General features: G+C 38.5%; 1 protein-coding gene across 1 annotated transcript in view; it reads left to right on the top strand.

Moving 5' to 3' along the window:
* The window catches only part of LOC100767045 (ATP-binding cassette sub-family A member 3), a 154,563-nt gene extending 134,871 nt beyond the window's left edge, over window positions 1–19,692 (top strand). The window contains 7 exon segments of the mRNA XM_027410319.2: window positions 497–622; window positions 839–1,033; window positions 3,579–3,766; window positions 4,167–4,337; window positions 4,598–4,788; window positions 19,003–19,076; window positions 19,534–19,692. Coding sequence (XP_027266120.1) covers window positions 497–622; window positions 839–1,033; window positions 3,579–3,766; window positions 4,167–4,337; window positions 4,598–4,788; window positions 19,003–19,076; window positions 19,534–19,692 — 1,104 coding nt within the window.
* Window positions 19,693–21,711: the final 2,019 nt, after the last annotated feature.

The following is a 21,711-nucleotide window of genomic DNA, read 5'->3' as shown; positions in this document are numbered from 1 at the left end:
TACCAGGGGTCACACCCTTAAAGAAAATTAATTCTCCTTCCCCCAGAAGCTATCAGTTACCAAAAGCTCCTCAGTTAGGGTTGGGATTTTGCTCCCAGCCCCCCACTCCATGCTAGTATTTTGTCTGAGGACTGAGCTGGAGCAGGCCTTGTACATGCTGTCACAACGTCATGAGTTCATGTATGCACCTGCCCTGCTGTGTCCAGAAATCAGTTTCCTTGTAGTCATCCACTACCCCTGGCTCTTACAAAATGTTCATAACAATAGTTTCATAGAATTGTGTCTTGACTCTTCACAACTGCCATACTCTTCTAACATGAAGCCATCCAGAGGTCTGCTTGCATGTCAGAGTTCAGGAGGCAGGTAGAAAAGGGTCTTAGAAAATGCCCAAGTGTTTCTTTGAGATTATACCCCCAAGTTATTTTCTTAAAGCTCTTGGTTTAACCCAGTTCTCTATGGCATGCCCACATAAATACTGCTTGTCTCAAAAATACAGGCTGCAGTATCTAACCAGGGAACCAAAGATGAGGATGAAAACATAAGGCAAGAAAGAAGGAAAGTGCTCACACTGTCATCACTCAAGTCACAGGAAACCCCACTGGTCCTGAATGAAGTTAAAAAGGTAATGTCACTCACTGGCTAGCTGCCTTAGAGATTAAGCATATTTCCTGCCTGGAATTTACCAGTAGCAGTACTAGTCCACTGCAGTTCTATAGAGGGCTAGACAGAAAGTGCTCTTGTTAGATTGTCAGTTTGTTAGCTTTAGGAGACTGGAGTAATTAAACTGTGGTTCATGACCAGTGTCTCAGTACATCGTGATTTTTTTTAACTTTCTCAGATTTATTTTAAGTGTCCTGTTGTCAAGGCTGTGAGAAATATCTCCCTTGTGGTCAAGAAGTCAGAGTGCTTTGGATTGCTTGGATTAAATGGAGCTGGAAAAACTACTACTTTCAAAATGCTGACCGGAGAGGAGACTATCACTTCTGGAGTTGCACTGATTGATGGCAGTAGTGTCATTAAAAATCTAAGAAAGGTATTTCTCTTCTTAGCCACTGATTTAGTGTCTCGATGGATGAGATAAGCAGGCAAATTGTTGAGGAACAGGGGAGGGAAGCTAAGGACCCTGACACATAAGTCCTCATTTCCTTAGAATGTCCAGACTGACTTTGAGGGAAGGAAAATATCCTTTTCCTGTGAAATAAAGAATAAGTGTCCTGCAAATAGATAAACTGGAGGAGAACAGCTCTTACATCTAACCTGTTCTGGCATAGATTTTGAACTACAACTAGTTAGGAAAAAAATGTTTGTGAGAAACAGACAGGATTCAAAGGATTCAGCTCTGCTGTCATGTAAGTTTTAAAAAAAAGAAATGAAGATGGTGCTCAGGTTTCTATACTGAACTTCTGAGGATGAAGGTGCTAGTCAACAAGATAATAAATATATTGAGAGTGTGTGTTTGGAGGGCATTTGGATCTTGAGGTGTCTATAATATGTCTAAATGGGAGCATACAATGAACAGTATGAACCCATGATAGGAAAGTGGTGTGAATTAGAGATTTATCAAATTACAGATGACATCTAAAATGTGAAAGTAGATGAACAGTCTGTAAGGAATGTGTACAATAGAAAGAATATGCACTTAATTTGGTAGATTATCAACACTGAAATGTAGAATAAAGGAACTGAAGAAGATTTCACAAAAATTGGAGAGTTAGAGGGAAAATCTGGATGAAATTTTCTCTCTTAAGGCAGATGAGAAATAAACTTTCAAGAAAGAAATTGACTGCTGATTTTAAACATTTTCAAACCATGAAGTGTCCATTGGAGTTCTCTGAAGTCTGGTACAGTGGTGTGATACATTGACAAGCCAAGTTGTGGAGATAAAATGTTTCAAGAAAGCCACATGTGCAACCAAGGGAAAGTGAAGAATTACACCTGGGGTGTCAGTAGATAACAAAGACAGAGCTGTAACTTAGCAACTAGAGTGTACTTACCTCAAGGCAGGACAGAGAGTCTAAAAATATATAGCAACAAAAACTGAACAAAGAAGATATTCATTACTTAAGAAACAAGTGAAAACAATATAAGTGGTGTACAGCCAGCAAGTCTCAGACTTCTTGTCCCTAACTTTGCTTCATTCCTTCCTGAGTCCCAAAAGGAGTAAACCTTTATCATTGTACAGACATCCTTTATACACAGTCAACTACAAAGGTCTGTTTTGTGTTTTACTGGAGAAATAGTTGTATGCCATACACCATCTTCTCCACCTCACCAAATTGCTTTCCCTGAATGTGAACATGCACATTGGCAATGAGTGGCTGTGTCTGTTCCCTTGCACTTACCACAGCAGATTATTTTTTCCCAGATATTTTTAATTTGAATTAGAATGTGAAACAAGCCTGTTCCCTAACTTGAATTAATAAAAAAAAGAAAATAGACATAAACCCCAATTTAAAAAAAAAGAATTAGAAACAAGATTGTTTTACATGGCAATCCCAGTTCCCTCTCCTTCCTGTCCTCCCCTGCCACCACCACCCCCAACTAAAACCCTACCTATCACATGTTCTTTCTGCTCCCCCTGGATGGTGAGGCCTTCCATAGGGTGTCATCAGAGTCTATCATATCCTTTGGGATAGGGCCTAGGCCCACCCCCGTGTGTCTTGGCTCAGGGAGTATTCCTCTATGTGGAATGGCTCCCAGAGTCCACACCTATGCTAGGGATAAGTACTGAACTGCTACAGGAGGTCCCGTAGATTTCCGAGGTTTCCTCAGTGAAACCCATGTTCCTGGGGTCATTTTTGTTATCCTTATTTAAGCATAGTTTTAAGAGTTTCTTTCAAGTTTGTATTGATTATTCCAGTATTGTGGCTATTTGAGTGCCAGTTACTACTGTGTTCACTGAAGTGTGAGTACTTTGCATACATCTTTTGCCAGTTCATTTTAGATTATATCCTGGATGTTATTAATAATGTATTGGGAGAATTTTAATCCTGTTATATTCCTTCAAAGAATTCTAAGTATTTCAGCAGGCATTTGAAATGGCTGAATTCACAGTATAAATTTTCCTCTACATTAGTCATGAAGTGATATGTTGCCTTAATTCTTTTAGCATTAACTTGGCCAAATACATAAAAATATATACTCCTTTATACTTTTTATGTGTATATTGATAGGCAGCTTATAATTCCTGTCTGTAAGAGAACTGATCTGACAGAAATTACCTGACTGTTGCTGTAAACAAAATACTTTAATTAGGATATTAACAACACTCACTCTCCCTTAAGCACTCAAGCAAAGGCCTTTTTGAGGCACATAGTAGTAATATGCACATATATACATATATATTGAAAATTCCAGCTAGTGATATTAATGCCTTACTTTACTTCATTGAATTCCGTCTGTAAAGATGTTAAAGGCAACAGAAAAAAAACCATTCTTACTAGGAGTTGTAGAGGTATCATATTTCTTAGTAGTGTGACTTAAATAACTTCACATCTTCTACTGCATCCCTATGAGATGTTTGCTCCATTGAGCAGCTGGCATGGATCTACTGCTCATAATTACCCCCTTTGATTCAGATTAGGTCAAGAATTGGTTACTGTCCTCAGTCTGAATCTGTGCTGAACCACATGACAGGTCGGGAACTGCTGAGCATGTACTCTAGGCTGTGGGGGGTCCCAGAGCAAAACATTAACGGGTACGTGGAAACCTTTCTGCATTCAGTGCAGCTGGAATCCGTTGCTGACTGGCTCATCCACACATACAGGTGAGACATTGTGTCGTTGCTATTAAGTGACATATCCTGCCCTTCTGCTGTTTAGAATCAATGCCTACAAAGCCCATTTCTACCTCTCTGGCACACAAAGGCAGTGACTGTGAATAACCTAGCACTCTGCCAAAGCTCAGACATCAAGAAAACAACATATCCCACTTGGATGATATTAGCCTTTTGCATGTTTGAACAATCTTTGCACTAATAAAAAGAGTCCCTATATCTCTGTGGAGAAACACACACACACACACACACACACACACACACACACACACACACACACACACACACACTTGAATAATCAGTTTTGATTCATAGCACAGAATTCTGAATGTACAAACAATCCTATGAACTAATGGCATATATTACTCTTTTTCTTCTTCACATTATGGAGTGGGAGAAGCAAACGTAGGCTAAGTACTGCTATTGCCTTAATGGGAAAGTCTTCAGTTGTCTTCCTGGATGAACCATCTACTGGCATGGACCCAGGAACTCAGCATCTGCTGTGGGACACAGTTACATGGATCCGTAATACTGGTAAAGCTATCATCATAACTTCTCACAGGTAAGAGTCATTGGAGGTTTCGTTAGAAACTAGAAGGAGCTGCAATGTGTAGGATGGAATTAATTACAGCCAGCACTATGAGTTAGTAAACTTACCTAAGCATAGGTAGGAGCTACAGAGAAGCAACTGTCCTCTTCCCAAATGTAATCTTAGTGGTGACCATCTGTAATGCGAAGGCTTCCAGTTCTAAGTCTTCCAAACCTAGCTATTTGAATTTATCCTCTGGAAAAGTCTCCTCAGACATATTTTCTTTCTTCTAGAATGGAAGAATGTGAGACACTCTGTAGTAGGCTGGCCATCATGGTGAAAGGGAGTTTTGCATGCCTAGGAAGCCCCCAGCACGTCAGAAAGAGGTTTGGTCTTGTATACACTCTAACAGTGAAGATCAATATTGCTAAGGACAGAGATAAAATTGCAGAGTTCAAACGATTTATTCAAACAACTTTCCCAGGTAACATAGGTGTGATGGATTCGTGACTACTATATTAAGTCATGTTCACTGTTCTGCTACATGTTTTCAATTATAGTTTTCATTGACTTATTCGTATTTATTTAACCCTTATACTAAGTTCATACTAAGAATTTCTATGAATTTTCCCTGATATTTGCTAAGAGATGTTCACTGAATAGCAGAGGTTCTCACTAATTCCTTGAAAAAATCAATAAGATAAAATTGCTAGTATGAACTAATATGTAGAATTATTTCTTTTCCTTTTATAGACAATAGATTCTTTTCTCATACAATATATCCTGATTACAGTCTCCCATCCCTCTACTTCTCCAAGTTCCTCTCCACCTCCCCTCCCACCTGGATCCACTCTCTATCTCTCATTTGAAAATAATAGGCTTCTAAAAGACAACAAACATAACAAAATAAAATACAAGAAAAACAAAAGCCATCTCATCAAAGTTGGACAAGGCAAACCAACAGAGGGAAAAGAACCCCAAGAGAAGGCAAAAGAATCAGAGACCCAATCAAGAGCCCCATAAAAATACTGAATTGGAAACCCTAACATATATGCAGCCCAGTACATACTACCTTAGTCTCTGTGAGTTCATATGAGCCTTGCTCAGTTGATTCAGAGGGCCTTCTCCTGGTGTCCTCACTCCCCTCTGTCTCTTACAGTCTTTCCACCTCCTCTCTTGTAGAGTTCCTGAGCTCGAGTGGAAGGATTTGATGAAGACATCCCATTTAAGGCTGAGTGTTCCAGGGTCTCTCACTCTCTGCATAATATCTGTCTGTGGGTCTCTGTATTTGTTCCCATCTGCTGCAGGAGGAAGCTTCTCTGATGTTGGCTGAGCAGAGCACTATCTTTGACTGTAGCAAAATATCATTATGAGTCATTTTATCACTACTTTTTAAAAAACCAGTAGTATTGGTTTTACCCTAGAGCTACAAGTCTCTGGTTCTTGGTCTCCTAAGCAATGTCAGGTACAGGTTCTGTCTTAGTTAGGGTTTCTATTGCTGCTATGGAACACCATGACAAAAAGGCAAGTTGGGGAGGAAAGTGTTTATTTGGCTTATATTTCCATATTGCTGTTCCTTATTGAAAGAAGTCAAGACAGGAACTCAAACAGGGCAGGATTCTAGAGACAGAAGATGCAGAGTACATGGAGGGATGCTGTTTATTTGGCTTGATCTTACAGAACCCAGGACCAACAGCCCAGGATGGAACTATGCACAATGTCTGGACCTTCCCCCATTAATAACTAATTAAGAAAATGCCTTACAGCTAGATCTTATGCAGGCATTTTCTCAATTATATTCCCCTCCTTTCAGATACTTCTAGTTTGTGCGTCAAGTTGACCTAAGACTAGCCAGCACAGGTTCCATCTCATGGAGTAAGCCTTATGTCAAATCAGACATTGATTAGTTACTCCACAAACTTTATGCCACCATTGCCCTAGCATATTTTCAGGTAGGGCAGCACTGTAGATCAAAGGATCTGTGGCTAGATTGGTGTTTACATTTCTCTTTAGGTACCTTCCTGTACCAAAGATACTAGAACATGGGGGTGAAGGCTCTATGTAGGCACTAGCTCAACCTCTCCATGGTCAGTGTGTTATATGAAGTTTGTCTTCAGCAACTGAGGCCTTGCTGTCAGTTTGTGGAGAGAAACCTGTTGTCTTGGCAACAGCCTCGGTGGTTTGGAGATTTCCATGAGACCCTTTTGGCCAAGAACTCAATTGAATGCAACCCAATCCAGATTGGTTTGGTGACAGAGACAGCCTGCACATTTCATTAGAGTCACCTTCTTATATTTTTGCAAGTTCCCACTGGTTTCCATACCAGCGCTCAAATGCCCTGCAGTTCTAATGGTCTCTCCCCACATCATCTCCCTCAACCCCACTTCCCCTCCTCACCTGAACCTCCCTTTCCACACCTCCTCCAGCACCCAGTCTACCAATAAAATATGTTTCCTTCTCCAAGGAAGATCTATGTCCTCCTAGTCCCTTCCTCTGTACCTAACCTCTCTGGGTCTACAGATTGTAGCTGGGTTATCATTTATTTAATGGGTAATATCCACATATAAGTGAATACCATGTTTTGTCTTTCTGGGTATTTTCTCATTCAGGATGTTTTCTAGTTCTATCAATTTGCCTGCAAATTTTATGTTATTTTTTTAAACAGTTGAGTAATACTCCATTGAATAAATTTTCTTTCTGTTGGGGGATGTCTAGCTTGTTTCCAGTTACTAGCTATTATAAATACAGCCCCAACAAATGTGGTTGAGCAAGTGTCCTTGAAGTAGGATGAAGGGTCCATTGAGTATATGCCCACAAGTGGTATAGTTGGATCTTTAGTTATACCAATTCCCGTCTTTCTGAGGAACCACCATACTGATTTCCATAGTAGCTGCACAAGTTTTCACTCCCACCAGAAATAAATAAATGTTCCCCTTATTCCACATACTCGCCAGCATGAGCTATCACTTTTGTTATAGATCATAGCCATTATAAGAGGTGTAAGATAGAATGCCACAGTAGTTTTGATTTACATTTCCCTGATAGATAAGGATGTTGAACATTTCTTTAAAACTTTCTCAGTCATGTGTTTTCTCTATTAAGAATTCTCTGTTTAGATGTGTATCCCGTTTTAATTGTGTAATTTGTTTTCTTGATGTCTAGGTTCTTTTTAACTCTTTATATGTTTTGGATATTAGCCCTCTATAAGATGTGGAGTTTGTACATGTCTTTTCCTATTCTGTAGGCTGCTGCTTTGTTCAGATGATGCTGCCCCTTGCCTTACAGAAGCTTTTGAGTTACATGAGGGCCATTTATTAATTATTGATCTTAATGCCTGTGATAATGTTGTTCTGTTCAGAAAGTCTCCTCCTGTGTCAGTGAGTTCAAGGCTATTTGCCACTTTCTCTTCTATCAAGTTCAATGCATCTGGTTTTTATATTAGGGTATTTGGTCCACTCGGACTTGAGTTTTGTGCAGGTTGATAAGCATGGATCTATTTGCATTCTTCTATAAGTGGACATCAAGTTTGGCCAACACCATTTGTTGAAGATGCTTTTTTTTCCAGTGTCTCTGGCTACTTTATCAAAAAATGGGTATCGGTGTGTAGATTTATGTCTGGGTCAAGATAAATCCATTGATCAACATGTCTGTTTTTATGCCAATACAATACTGTTTTTATTACTATAGTTTTGTAGTACAACTGGAAATCAGTAATGGTAAGACCTTCAGCAGTTCTTTTATTGTTCAGGATTTTTTTTCAGATTATTCCTTTTTTTTAGTTCAAATTAGGAACTAGCTTGCTTCACATGTCAATCCCTTCTCCCTCTCCCTACCCTTCCCCCAACACCCTACCAGCCCCCCATCCCCTCTCTGCTCCCCAGGGAGGGTAGGGCCCTCAACAGGGGCTACCCAAAGTCCACCACATCATCCTGGGCCGAACCTAGGCCCTCCTCATGTGTCCAGGCTGAGAGAGCATCCCTTCACGTGGGATGGGCTCTCAAAGTCGCTTCTTACACCAGGGAAAAATACTGATCCACTACCAGTGGCCTCATAGAGTGCCGAGGCCTCCTCAGTGACATCCACGTTTAGGGGTCCGGATCAGTCCCATGCTGGCCTCCCAGACAGCAGTCTGGGGTCCATATGCTCCCCCTTGGTCAGGCCAGCTCTTTCTGTGGGTTTCATCAGCCTGGTCCCAACCCCTTTGATCTTCATTCCTCCCTCTCTGCAACTGGGTTCCAGACTTCAGTTCAGTGTATAGCTATGGGTGTTTGCCTCTGCTTCCATCAGCCACTGGATGAGGGCTCTAGAATGGCACATAAAGTAGTCATCAGTCTCATTATAGGGGAAGGGCATTTAGGGTAGCCTCTCCACTATTACCTGGATATAGGTATCATCCTTGTAGATCTCTGGAAATATCCTGCTATCTTTTTTTTTTTTCATATGAAGCTTGGAATTGTCTTTCAAGATCTCTGAAAAATTATGTTGGAATTTGAAGGTGATTGAATTGAATCTGTAGATTGCTTTGTTAGAATGGCCATTTTTACTATAATAATCATAATGATCCATGAGCATGGGAGATTTTTCCATCTTCTGACTTAAAGTTTGTATTATATAAATCTTTCATTTTCTTGGTTAGTTATCTCAAGATATTTTATATTATTTGAGGCTTTATATTAATATTATTTTAGGCTATCATGAAAGGTGTCATTTCCCTAATTTCTTTCTCAGACCATTTGTCATTTGTATATAGGAGCACTATTGATTTTTGTAAGTTAATTTTGTGTCCAGCTACTTTGCTGAAAGTGTTTATCAGCTATAGGAGTTCCCCCAGTGGAATTTTTAGGGTCGCTTATGCATACTATCATATCATCTGCAAATAAAGATACTTTGACTTCTTCCTATATAATTTGAATCCCCTGATTTCCTTTAGTTGTCTTATTGCTCTAGCTAAGACTTCAAGTACTGTGTTGAATGCATATGGAAAGAATGGTTACTGATTTTAGTGTAATTGCTTTGAGTTTCTCCCCATTTAAGTTGATGCTGGCTATAGGCTTGCTGTAAACTGCCTTTATTATGTTTAAGTATGTCCCTTGTATCCCTAGTTTCTAGGACTTTTATCATGAAGGAGTGTTGGATTTTGTCAAAAGCCCTTTCTGCATCTAATGAAAAGATTATGTTTTTTTTCTTTAATTTTTAGTTATATGGTAGGTTACATTTATTGATTTTCATATATTGAACCATCCCTACATCTCTGAGGTGACGCCTATGTGATCATGGTAGACAATCTTTTTGATGGATTCAGTTTGCAAGTATTTTTTTAGTATTGTTGCATGTAAGTTAATAAGGGAAATTGGTCTGTAATTCTCTTTCTTTGGCTGTATGTGGTTTCAGTTTCAGGGTAACTATGGCCTCATAAAATGAATTGGGAAATGTTCCTTTTGTATCTATTTTGTGGAATAATTTGAGGAATATCAGCATTAGCTCTTCTTGAAAATCTGGTAGAATTCTGTCTTAAAACCATATGGTCCTGGGTTTTTTAGTTGGGAGACTTTTAATGTCTGCTTTGTTTAAATTCTTCATCTGATATTTATTTCTCTGGATTTCCTTGGTGTCTGTTGTTATATCTCCCTTTTTGTTTCTGATTTTTTTTTAATTTGGATATTCTCTGTGTATCTTTTAGTTGATTTGAATAAGGGTTTTCTATCTTGTTGCTTTTCTCAAAGAACCAACTTTTTGTTTCATTGATTCTTTGTATTGTTCTCATTTCTATTTTATTGAATTCAGCCCTGAGTTTGGTTCTTTCTTGCCATCTACTCATTTGGGGTGTGATTTCTTCTTTATGTTCTAGAGCTTTCTGGTGTGTTATTAAGTTGCTCCTATGAGATCTCACTAATTTCCAGTTTTCATTTGTAAAGAATTGTTCAGTTTCTATGAGTCTGTAAGCTTTCCTTTGTTTCTGTTGTTGTTGATATCCAACTTTAATCCTTGGTGGTCTGATAGGATGCAGGGAGTTATTTCAGTTTTCTTGTATCTGTTGTGATTTGCTTTCTGTGCTTTGGAGAAAGTTCCATGAGATGCAGAGGAGAAGTTATATCTGTTTGTGTTTGGATGAAATTTTCTGTAAAAATCTGTTAAGCCCATTTCTGTTTAGTTTTATCTGGATGACATGTCTATTGGTGAGAGTGGGGTATTGAAGAGATTTACACTATGGTAGTGTTTCTTTTACAAACATGGATTACAGTAACCCAAAAGAACCTGCTTCTGGGCTGCTTGCAGGGCTCAATGAAAAAACTCCACAGAATATCGAATTTAGGACTTTGTTTTTTATCTGTGGGATTTCAGATGAAAGAATGGGTCAAGCCAATCAACACAGGGCAAACCCTCCCAGCCTGGAGGCACACCAATCCTGAGCTTGTTCGTACCCCCTAGACACTCTCCTTATGCTGCCCTATAAGATCTCTATGCAGACTCTACAAGCTGTCTTTTGTAGCAATCCCCCATGGTGGATGGATGAAAGACCCGAGCTAACATGGGGTTAGCTCGTTAAACAACAATAAAGCCTCATGCAGTTTGCATCCAAAAAAAAAAAAAAAAGAATGGGTGAAGCATATGCTTTTTCTTAATGATAGTAATCTTTATTCTTTCATGATGAAATCTGCCATATTGAATTCTGCCAATTTCTCTTATTCTGCTAATTTCTGCCAGCTTCTTTGTTCTACACAGCTTATAAAGACCCACAAAATCTTGCAGGAATTCATCTTATGGTTATATATCATTTCTTAAGTAAATGTTAAGAAACAGAGTCATTTCAACAGAAAAGAGCACTTTCTTTCAAGTAACTCCCTAATAGTAGGCTGCAAACCACAGTTGTAAAAGAAGTCTTTTTGTCATATTATCTATAGAGATAGCCTTATAAGACTAAACTAATAAGAGAAATAAAGAAATTGTATGTTGTATTCTATACTTTTGAGTATATAAAACATCTTAAACATTTTGTGGTTAGTGGTCTTAAAGGCCAGGTTTTCTCAAACTGGAGACTATTTGTTTACAAATGTGCTGTTAGAGAATGTAGCAGCCCTAGCTGCAGGGGGAATGGGGAGTGGCATGACAGAGGAGCCCACTCAGCACTCTCCCAGGCACAGTGACATTAAAGGCATTTTAAATCTTAAGGTATATTTTTCTGTCCTGAATGCAACCCTTGACCATAGAAAGGGGAGCTTGTAACTTTTGTTCAGCACTATGAAGTTAGTTTATATTTTGTTAACTAGTCCTGGCCAGTCAGGGAATCTTTTCCTGTAGTGTCTAAACAAAGGCCATAAGACTGGAGTTAGGAATTCATGCAGAGTTAATTACTGTCCCTGGCACTGCAATTAAGTTACTATTTACCTTGTCTCAACAAATCACACAGCTGGCTACATGTCCTTGTAAATAAGATTGTATTTTTCTGTAAATAGTTTATCTTAAAGCCCAATTAGTAAATCACCTGGTCTGATCTAAAAGCTACTTTAAAGTTTTATATCAGTGGATAATGTAAGGTGGCTATCTTGGCAGCTGGGGAAATTACAACTGTTTTCTTAAGCTGTGCTCTAAGACAACCCTTAATGGAAACTTGTAACTCCTGACTTGGGCAGCATCTCTTCGTATTTATTTTAGTCATCAAAACTCTGTATAGGCTAACAGTATTAATGTTAATTAGACATTTCAGCTAAGTAAGAGTCATTTTCTTGACAATCCACAGATAAAAATGCCCAGTTGATTGGGAAACTATTCATGAGATACATACACACATTATATACAGGCTGTGAAGAATGCAGTTAGCATATGCATAAAATTACAGGCAGAAGCAACAGATATTCTGGACTCTGTATATCTTATAGACTTTGCAAAATGAGTTTCTCTCCATCCAAAGCTAATTCTTGTGGGTTGACACCTTGAATATCAATCATTATATCCTGTAATAAATAATAAAGGCTATCGGCAATGTATGCCCTTGTATTTGAGGCATAAATGTTAAGAATTGTAATATCATCTTGGTGGATTTTTCTTTTGATGAATATGTAGTGTCCTCCTTGTCTCTTGTGATTAGTTTTAGTTTGAAGTTTATTTTGTGTCTTTTCATTGAGGAATCGAGACCATTGATATCAGAGATATTAATGGCCAATGTTTGTTGATTCCTGTTATTTTGGAGGTGGTGGTGGTGGTGGTGGTGGTGGTGGTGGTGGTATCGGTCAAAGAGAAAGTTTCTTTCTGTTGGTTTTGCTGGTCTGAGATTATTTATTCCCTGTATTTTTATGGTTGTAATTAACCTCCTTAGGTTGGAGTTTTTCTTCTAGAACCTTCTATAGGACTAGATTTGTAGATTAAATGTTGTTTAAATTTGGCTTTATCATGAAATGTCTTATTTTTCTCCATCTATGGTGATGGAAAGTTTTGCTGATTATAAATAGTCAGCATCTGTGGTCTCTTAGAATCTGCAGGACATCTGTCCAGACCCTTCTGACTTTTAGAGTCTCCATTGAGAAGTGTGGTGTAATTCTAAAAGTCTGCCTTTATATGTTACTTGCTCTTTTTTCCCTTGCAGCTTTTAATATTTTTTCTTTGTTCTATATTTTTATTGTTTTGATTATTTGTGCCGAGGGGACTTTGTTTTCTGGTCCAATCAATTTGGTGCTCTGTAAGCTTCTTGTGCCTTTATAGGCATGTCCATCTTGGGCTAGGAAAATTTTCTTCTAGATTTTGTTGAAAGTATTTTTGGTGTCTTTGACCTGGGTTTATTCCTTCTGCTATTCCTGTTAATCATAGATTTGGTCTTTTCATGGTATCTTAGATTTCCTGAAATTTTTGTGTCAGGAATATTATTTTAATTTAACATTTTTGACAGATGTATCCATCATATCTTCAATGCCTGAGACTCTCTTGCATTCTGTTGAGGCTTGCCTCTATAGTTCCTATTCAAATTCCTAACTATTTCCTTTCCAGAATTCCATGTTTGTTTTTCTCTTTGTTGATTTTGTTTGTATTTTCACATCTTGAGCAGTTTTATTCATTTTCTTCTACTGTCTGTGTTTTCTTGAATTTCTTTAAGGGATTTATTAATTTCCTCTTTACAGACCTCTATCATCTTCATTCGGGCTGCTTTAAGGTCTTTCTCTTACACTTCAGCTATATTGGAATATTCAGGCAGTTACTTTCTGTGTTTTTACACTGGCATCTAGGCATCTGGATTTGGGAAGATTATAGTTCTGGGTGCTGATATCTGTCTGCTTTTGTCTTTGTTGAGTAGGTGTTTTGTTCCTTGATTTATATTTCCTCTTTGACTTTTTGGAGAGTATGGTGTCTGTGTGTTGTCTGGTAGGAAATTTTCTGTAGACCCAATAGGTATGGCCACTGGGGGTTCCAAGTAGTGTTTCTAGGTATTGGGAGCTGACACTTAGGAATGGGGATAGGCTAGTGGTCCGACGGGGTTCACGGGAAGGAGAAGAGTGAATCTGCTTATTTAGTCTGCTTATTTAGTCTCCTTGGGAAAGAATGAAGTGAGGTCACCCCAGAAGGTTTACTATAGAGCTCTGGCTGAGACTGGGGAATTAGATATGAAGGAACAAAAGGAGGAAAAAAGATCTGTAGTCACCCACCTGCTTCCCCGGCAGGAGCGGCCTGTGGGTTGGTAGGGAGTGCATGGCCCAGCTAGGGGCTACAAAAAAGCAACACATGTTGGGAGGGGGTTAGGAGGGGACGGTCTATGGAGTCCACAGAAGATGTGGGCAGGGGATGAGGAAGCTGCAGCAGGTGTTCTGGTGCACAGCTGTGGATGAGAACTTGGGGATTGGATTTGGAAGAGAGAGGGAGTGGTGAAGGTCTTCAGTCAGATTACCTATTTCCCTAGCCTGCTCAGCTGGTATGTTCCCAAGGAATGCCTGCTGGTGCTGGAGGCAAATGGGATGAGCTGAGGGGAGAAAGGCTGAAGGAGAAGAGCCTCATGATCTACTGGGGATGGGGATCAGAGAGGAAAGCTATCCTTCATTTTTTTTTTAGATTTTAATATTTTTAGTTAAAATATAATTACCACTTCCACTTCCCTCTTCCCTTTCATCCCTCCAACCCCTCCCATGCCCCCTCACTTCCTCTCTAACTGATGGCCTTTATTACTATTGTTACTATTGTATAAACATGAAAACATATAAATGCAATCTACTTAGTCTGTTTTTGTGTCTTGTATTCATATGAACTGAGGGCTGACCACTTTGTATTGGATAACCAATTAGGGGGCTCGTCCCTAGGAAAGACTAATCCTCCCTCTCTCAGCCATCATCAGTTGCCTGTAGTTCTTTTCTAGGAGTGAGACTTCTTGAGACTCCCCCCTTCTACATTAGCATCTCTACTCATACTGTCATTATTTAGCCATACTGGGGAAGTATCATGAGTACAGCTTCCCTGGCATTTCTAAGAGATACAATCTCACAGCAGACATCCTGGTCCTCTAACTCCTACAGTCTTTCCTCTCTCTCTTAATGTTCCTTGAACCTTCAGTGCAGGAGTTGTGTTGTAGATGTACTCAGTTTTATATGCTAACTTCAGTTAGTACATCTCTGTACACATGGCACACTAACACCATCTGTTTCTGATTCCACAACTGTATTCTGATCACTAAGCAGAGATGTGACAAGCCTTTTAAGTCTTCTGGCTTGATTAATATCTTAGTCAATTTTCTATTGCTGTGAATAGATACCTGACATTGAATAGCTGAAGTTTGCTTTGCTCACAGTTCTGCATGCTGGGAAGTTAAAGATCCTACATGCACTCAGGATTGGAAGAAGGCCTTTCCCCCCTCTGACATAACCTGGCCTAAGTAGTCACATGGGGAGACAGACCAAGCCTGACTGATAACACTCATCTATTTCCCTCTTCTCATAAAGCCACTGATGTCATCCTAGGGGACACATCCTCATGAGCTCATCTAATGACTTCCCAAAGGCCCCACATCTTAACACCATTAAAATGGCAACTAAACTTCAGCATGAATTTCAGGGGACAAACATTCAAGCTATAGCAAAAGCTCTCCAACTTGAGTAGTCACTGTCATCAGTAAAGGATCAAAATATGTGCAATGGAGCATTTAAATATGTGAAGAAAAGGCCGGGTGTTGGTGGCACACGCCTTTAATCCCAGAACTCAGGAGGCAGAGGCAGGAGGATCTCTGTGAGTTTTCAAGGCCATCCTGGTCTCCAGAGCGAGTGCCAGGATAGGCTCCAAAGCTACACAGAGAAACCCTGTCTTGACAAACAAACAAAAAAATATGTGAAGAAAAATAGATAGAATTTAAAGAATGAATCCATTACTATACTTGACTGGAGGTCAAGACATAGAAGACTATTAAAAGTATGTAAGGAAACCAGGTCTGCTGGTATAAGCCTGTAACCAGCCATTCAGGAAGCTGTGGCAGGAGAATCACAAGTTCAAGGCCAGCTTGTCTGGCTTGACTGTCTCAAAACAAATGGTAAAAACTAAATGGTAGTGTAGTTTGAAGGTACAGTGCTTGTGTAACATGTATGAAGCCCTAGGTTCAGTCTCCAGGACCACAGTTGGAAAAGGTGAATAAGGTACATTGTTGAAATGCTATCCTTTTCCTAAGTTACCATGAATCTTAATTATTTATAATCATTAAATTTTGCAATTATTTCATACATATATCAAAATAATTACATATTTTTCTCATTATGGACAGTTATACTGGCTGATTTTTATCTCACTGGCATGTGATGTATCCTACTTTTATACATTTATAGACTCAAGTTGCTAGCATTTGATTAGTGTGTGCACATCTGTACTCAGAAGTGTATTGGTCTAATTTTCCTTTTGTGCCATTAGAATTGCTTAATTTGAGGATCAAGGTCATCTCCTCTCATAAAATGAATTTAAAATATGGTCCCTTCTCTTACTCCTAAAATATTGAGTAGAAATGTCTACATAGGTTCACTAAAATTATGTACAAGACATTAAAATATTATTTGTGGTTGGGTGCAGTAGCCCACACTTTTAATCCCAGAAGTCAGGATGTAGAAGCTGGTGGATTTCTATGAGTGTGATCCCAGGCTGGTCTGCATAGAGGTGTCAGGCTTAAAGAGAAAGATGCTGGCTCCAAAAAAAACAAAATGTGTATGTGATGTTTTGGTAAAGAATTTTTATGAAAAAGGAACAAATACAGTTTGCAAAAAAGACAGTAAAAACTTCACAGGTGAAAATTATGCTCACTGAAAATAAAAACAAATGACTATGGTGTGGCAATTGTTTATGGTAGCCTAGTATTGAATCTCCAGATTTCACATGCACACACAAAATAGAATACATAAAAAAGAAAGACTGAAAACACACAGACAACATTATAACAAAAATTAAGTGACAGTGTCTTCCAAGAAGCTCAAAATATAAGCGAGGAGTAGACTGAAACCACTGCCAACAAGACCGGGCACTATCCATAGCCAGGCTAGACATAGCCAGTGGTCATTTTGATATTGTCAGCAGTCTAGAAACTGAAGGCTTTGGAGGGTGTGATGTTTATACTGTAAGAAAGAACCAAAGCAGTCAGTACACATATGAAGTGATAAGCAATTGTCATTTAGGAAAGACAAGCTAAAACGTGCAATAACATGCAAATATACATCATCAAGATAGTTAACATGTAGATGACTGACCACACCAAGAACTAGCACAGTATGAATAAATGGGGCACACTTATCTATAGCTGAAAGTATGGAAAATACTTGAAATTTTTTGTTGTATCTAGTATTGTGGAAGATACTAAACTTCTGCCTCAGCAGTACACTCTTAGAAACTAATTTCACACAAATACCAGAATGTAGAAAATGTTCAAATCAAAATTATATGTAATTGTTCCAAACTGAAATATATATATATATATATATATATATATATATATATTGCTATATAAAGATTACCAAAAAATTAATAGTCTAAGACAGTAGTGACCACCTATTATTTCATAATTTCCATGGCTTTGCTGAGTGTTTCTGGTCCAGGGTCTCTCATGGTGTTGAATCATTTGATGTCTCATTGGGCGTGGCAGACCTGCTAAGAAAGAGACTGGTCCACATGGCTGTTGATAGTTTCCTGCTACATGGAAGTCTTGTCATCACAAGGGATAGCTAGCTTCTCTCACATAAAATGACACCGGAAACACTGAGATGAAGAACACATTGCCTTTTATGAACTGCTACCAATCATATTCTGTTATTCTACAGTTACCTATTGGTACAAGTCTATGGTGTGGTGGGAGCAGTCTGCAAGCCTAGATACCCTTCTAGATGCCCACAATAGGAGAAATACCTATACACTAGAAATTTGGAGTAATGAAAATTAATAATATATGGCTACAGAGGACAATGTATTCGAGTGAAAAATACAGATTAAAAAGAGTAGGTAGTATGTGTGTCCCATCATGTGAAGCACAGAGAATTCAAAACAAAACAATTCTATTTAGGAGTCCACTCTTACGCAATAATACAATAAAGAACAGCTAAGAGATGCTTAACCACAGAAACCAGGGAAAGCGATTGCCTTTAAGGGAGAGAAAATGAGTCTGATCACAACAATACGGATAACATCTGGAGTGTTGAGCGTTAACTACATTTAACTTTACTGTAAGTCACCAAGCTATATATGTTAGTGACTTTTAGCTGTGATAAAATACTAGAACTAAGACAACTTCTAGGAGAAGTTTATTTTGGCTTGTGGTTCGGAGAGTTAAAATCCATAATGAGTGGGACAGCATGGCAGCAGACAGCCAGAGCAGGAAGCTGGGAGATTACATCATCAACGGCAAACACAAAGTAAGGAGGGAGAAAGGGAAGGAGGTGAGGCTGTGTGCTCTCGAAGCCTGTGTTCAATGGCATGCGTCCCAAAAGAAACAACATACATTTTTCATAACAACAGAATCCTCCGATACCCTATTTATGTGTGCTCAATATATTTCACACTAAAAAAAACTTGAAAACTTTAAAGCTACTCTTAATTCTGTGTATGAACTCATTACAAAAGAATTTCCACTTTTATTGACATTTATTTTAGCTTCTCTTTAAAACATTTTAATCCCATTTAATCCCACTGGTGGTGATTCCCAAGTATACAATAATGAACATGAATGCATCCCACTAATTAGAAGTGGCTACAGTATTGCTACCAAACACTAGGATTCATATAAATCTCAGGTTTTGCAAGTGATCATACGAGATGTAATTAGCCAACCCTCCACAATTTTTCAAACTGTAAGTAATAAGGCAGTATTTCACAAAGAAGTAAATCTATTGAGATAATCAAGGTCATCCGTGCTAATGATTACAATCTTAGGATTATGCCATCTTTTGTATTAACTGCACATATTCTCTCTCCGTTTGTGTGGACAGTTGAAATAGAAATTACATAGTTCTTCAAAAGTACCAAATAGTAGTATCCAAAGACAGGTGTGATGATGCACACCTATAATGCTGGAACTTGAGAGGCAGAGGCCGTTAGATTGCCATAAACTCAAGATCAGCCTGAGATGCACAGCAAATTTCAGGCCACCCTGGGCAATACAGCATGTTCCAGGCTAGCCAACACTATAAAACCGTGCTGTATTTTTTATTAAAAAGAAACACTATGATCCTCTCTATTACTAACTTATCAAAAATCTTTCTCTTCTTAGGTAACATCAAAAACCAGGAATTTCAAGGCATTATTGGCTATTATATTCCAAGCAAAGAAATCTGCTGGGGAAAGGTGATTGCAAAATTCAGTATAACATATTAATAGAGGACAAATAGAAAACATTGGGACTTAAGTGTATGGATGAAAATCCAATTATCAGAGAATTAGAAACTTTGAGTTACTTTTCCAAGGCCACCTGAATTTAATTGATTGAAAATTCTGACCCCCAAGTTATATTATTATGTCATGTTCAGCAAGAGAGTGGGGATGATTAGGTATGCATGGATGGGCAGACCTACAGTCCCAGTACCCTGAGGCAATTTGAGTCCAGCCTGGGCTACATTGTAGAGATTCTGTCTAAAAGCATGTGTAAGCAGAGTTGTGGGGGGGGCAGTACAGGAAAGCTGTTTCTTATGTTTTTTTATTATCTTTCCCTCTTTGTGTCCTGGTTGGAGAAGGTAGAGTAGGGAAAGGGTTACCTAGAGATATTATATGATAACTTTGCCTTGTGTTTGTTTGTTTGTCTAAGGTATTTGAAATTATGGAGGAAGCTAAAGTGCGGTTCAATCTAGAAGACTATTCTGTCAAACAAGTAACATTGGAGCAAATCTTTCTGACTTTGGCTAATACAGACAAAATGATATTGCAGCCCAGCCCAACCAGTGACCCTCTTTTCTCACACTGCTGACTGCACTGAATACATAGAAGTCTTTTACATACAAATAAAAACCCTGGGGAAGATAGTTTGAAGTCTTTGAAAGTTTGAGTAAATGTCAGTTTATCTGAACTGGAAGATTTATTTTACCTTACTTCTAAACTTAAAAGTTAGCACCATATTCTCCTTCTACCTTCTAAACACAGCTCTGAAAGTCATTTCAGATCTTAGTTGTGACCTGAGCCAAACTCTTAGCTCTAATGATGACCAGTTTCTTTTTATTGGGCCTCTCCTTATTCTCTCTCCACCTCAGTTTTACTGTCTGATAACCAGAATTGATGCTTTCTACCTTTATGAATTCAAAGGATGGAATAGGACGGTTATGAAAATACATTGACCAGTAGAAAGTGAGCTATTATTTTAACACTTATTTTTAAATTTTAATTTAATTTATTTTTAATTTTCATACAGGCATACATTTATGTTGAGCATACCTCATTTCAACCCTCTCCTTGATCGTTCCTACCCACCCCTGTTTTCCCCTTTGTTCCTGTGAGCAGTTTCACTTCTGTTGTCACTTTATATATGCATACATGGTTTTATGTGACTATATAAAATCTAGAACCCCAAAATGGGAGAACATATTTGTTTCTCTGAGACTGGTTTAATTTGCTTAACATGATTATCTCCATTTGTGTCCATTTCCTTGCAAATAACATAACTTCATTTTTCTTGGTGGCTGAAAAACATACCATTGTATACATTTACATTTTCCTTGTCTCTGTTGTTCAACACCTGATTGGTTTGGTTACTTGGCAATTGTGAAAAATGCTACAATAAACACTAATGTGCAACTAAAAGTAATAACAACAATAATAAAAGTTAAAGGCTAGGGTAATGTCCCAGTAGTGAAGACCACTTGCTGTACAATCATAAGGAAACAGAGTTCCAATCCCATAATTCACAGAACAGTTGGGTATCTCATACATGCCTGTAATCCTACATACAAGGGGAGCAGGGACAAGATCAATGGGACTTGAAGACTTTCAGCCTTGCCAAGAAAATGTAAGCCCTAAGTTCAGGGAGAGGCTGTACCTCATAAAAATAAGCAGAAAGTACATACATATGTTCATGTACTCACAAAGACACATACACAAATAGAACTTTTTTTAAAGTTAGCTTTTTAGTCTAAAGGCATGAGACTCCTGAATCAATGTCAGGAGTCACTAAAGGAGTCACAAGGGAATATTGTGAGTTATGTCTGTTCTCCAGTACCTAATTCTCATAAATAAACACAGCCATATGATGCTTGTGTTATGGGACAGGAACTCTGAGTTTCTGACCTTCCATCTGGAATGAAATATTAGCATTATACAGAGAATTTAGACCATTTGCTCTAAAATCATCCAAAAATAGTCTGCAGCAAAAAGTCATGATTTAGCAGGTTCTTTTTTAAAAACATAATTATTTATTGATTCTTTGGGAATTTCAGATCATGCACCCCAATTCCAATTACCTCCCAGCTCCTCCATATCCTCTCCTCACCTGCAGCATCCCCCCCCAGGAAACTCCCTACAAAACAATCCCTAAAAAACACACACATAGATAGACAGACACACACACATACAAAACCACCTCACTCCTCCATTTTTGCAACACTTCTTCATTCATTCTAGTGGCATTGGGTGCTGTGGTGTGTCACACAGTATACCCTTTTATCCAATCAGCCCCACCCACTGACTATTCAGTGCAATGAGTCATTGGTCTGGTTCAAGTCCTCTGGCACACCATCATCATTGGACCCTCACTGAAACTCTTCTTAGAATCTTGCTGTTGCCCCAAATCATGGAGCTCATGCAGTTATCATTCCACAAGACCAATCTCTTCACACACTTCAGCAGGTCATAGAGGTGGTAGATGTTAGGGTGGACCAATCAAAGGCCCAGGTGATATCTGGGATGTAAAATGAATAGATCAATATTTTTAAATATTAATAAAATAAATGATCTAATAAATTAATATTATACATCAATAATATTAATAAATATTAAT

This window comes from Cricetulus griseus, chromosome 3 (assembly GCF_003668045.3).
Source record: "Cricetulus griseus strain 17A/GY chromosome 3, alternate assembly CriGri-PICRH-1.0, whole genome shotgun sequence".
Lineage (NCBI taxonomy): Eukaryota > Metazoa > Chordata > Mammalia > Rodentia > Cricetidae > Cricetulus > Cricetulus griseus.
Note: the sequence above shows the minus strand (reverse complement) of the source record. Positions and strands in the feature narration are given on the sequence as shown.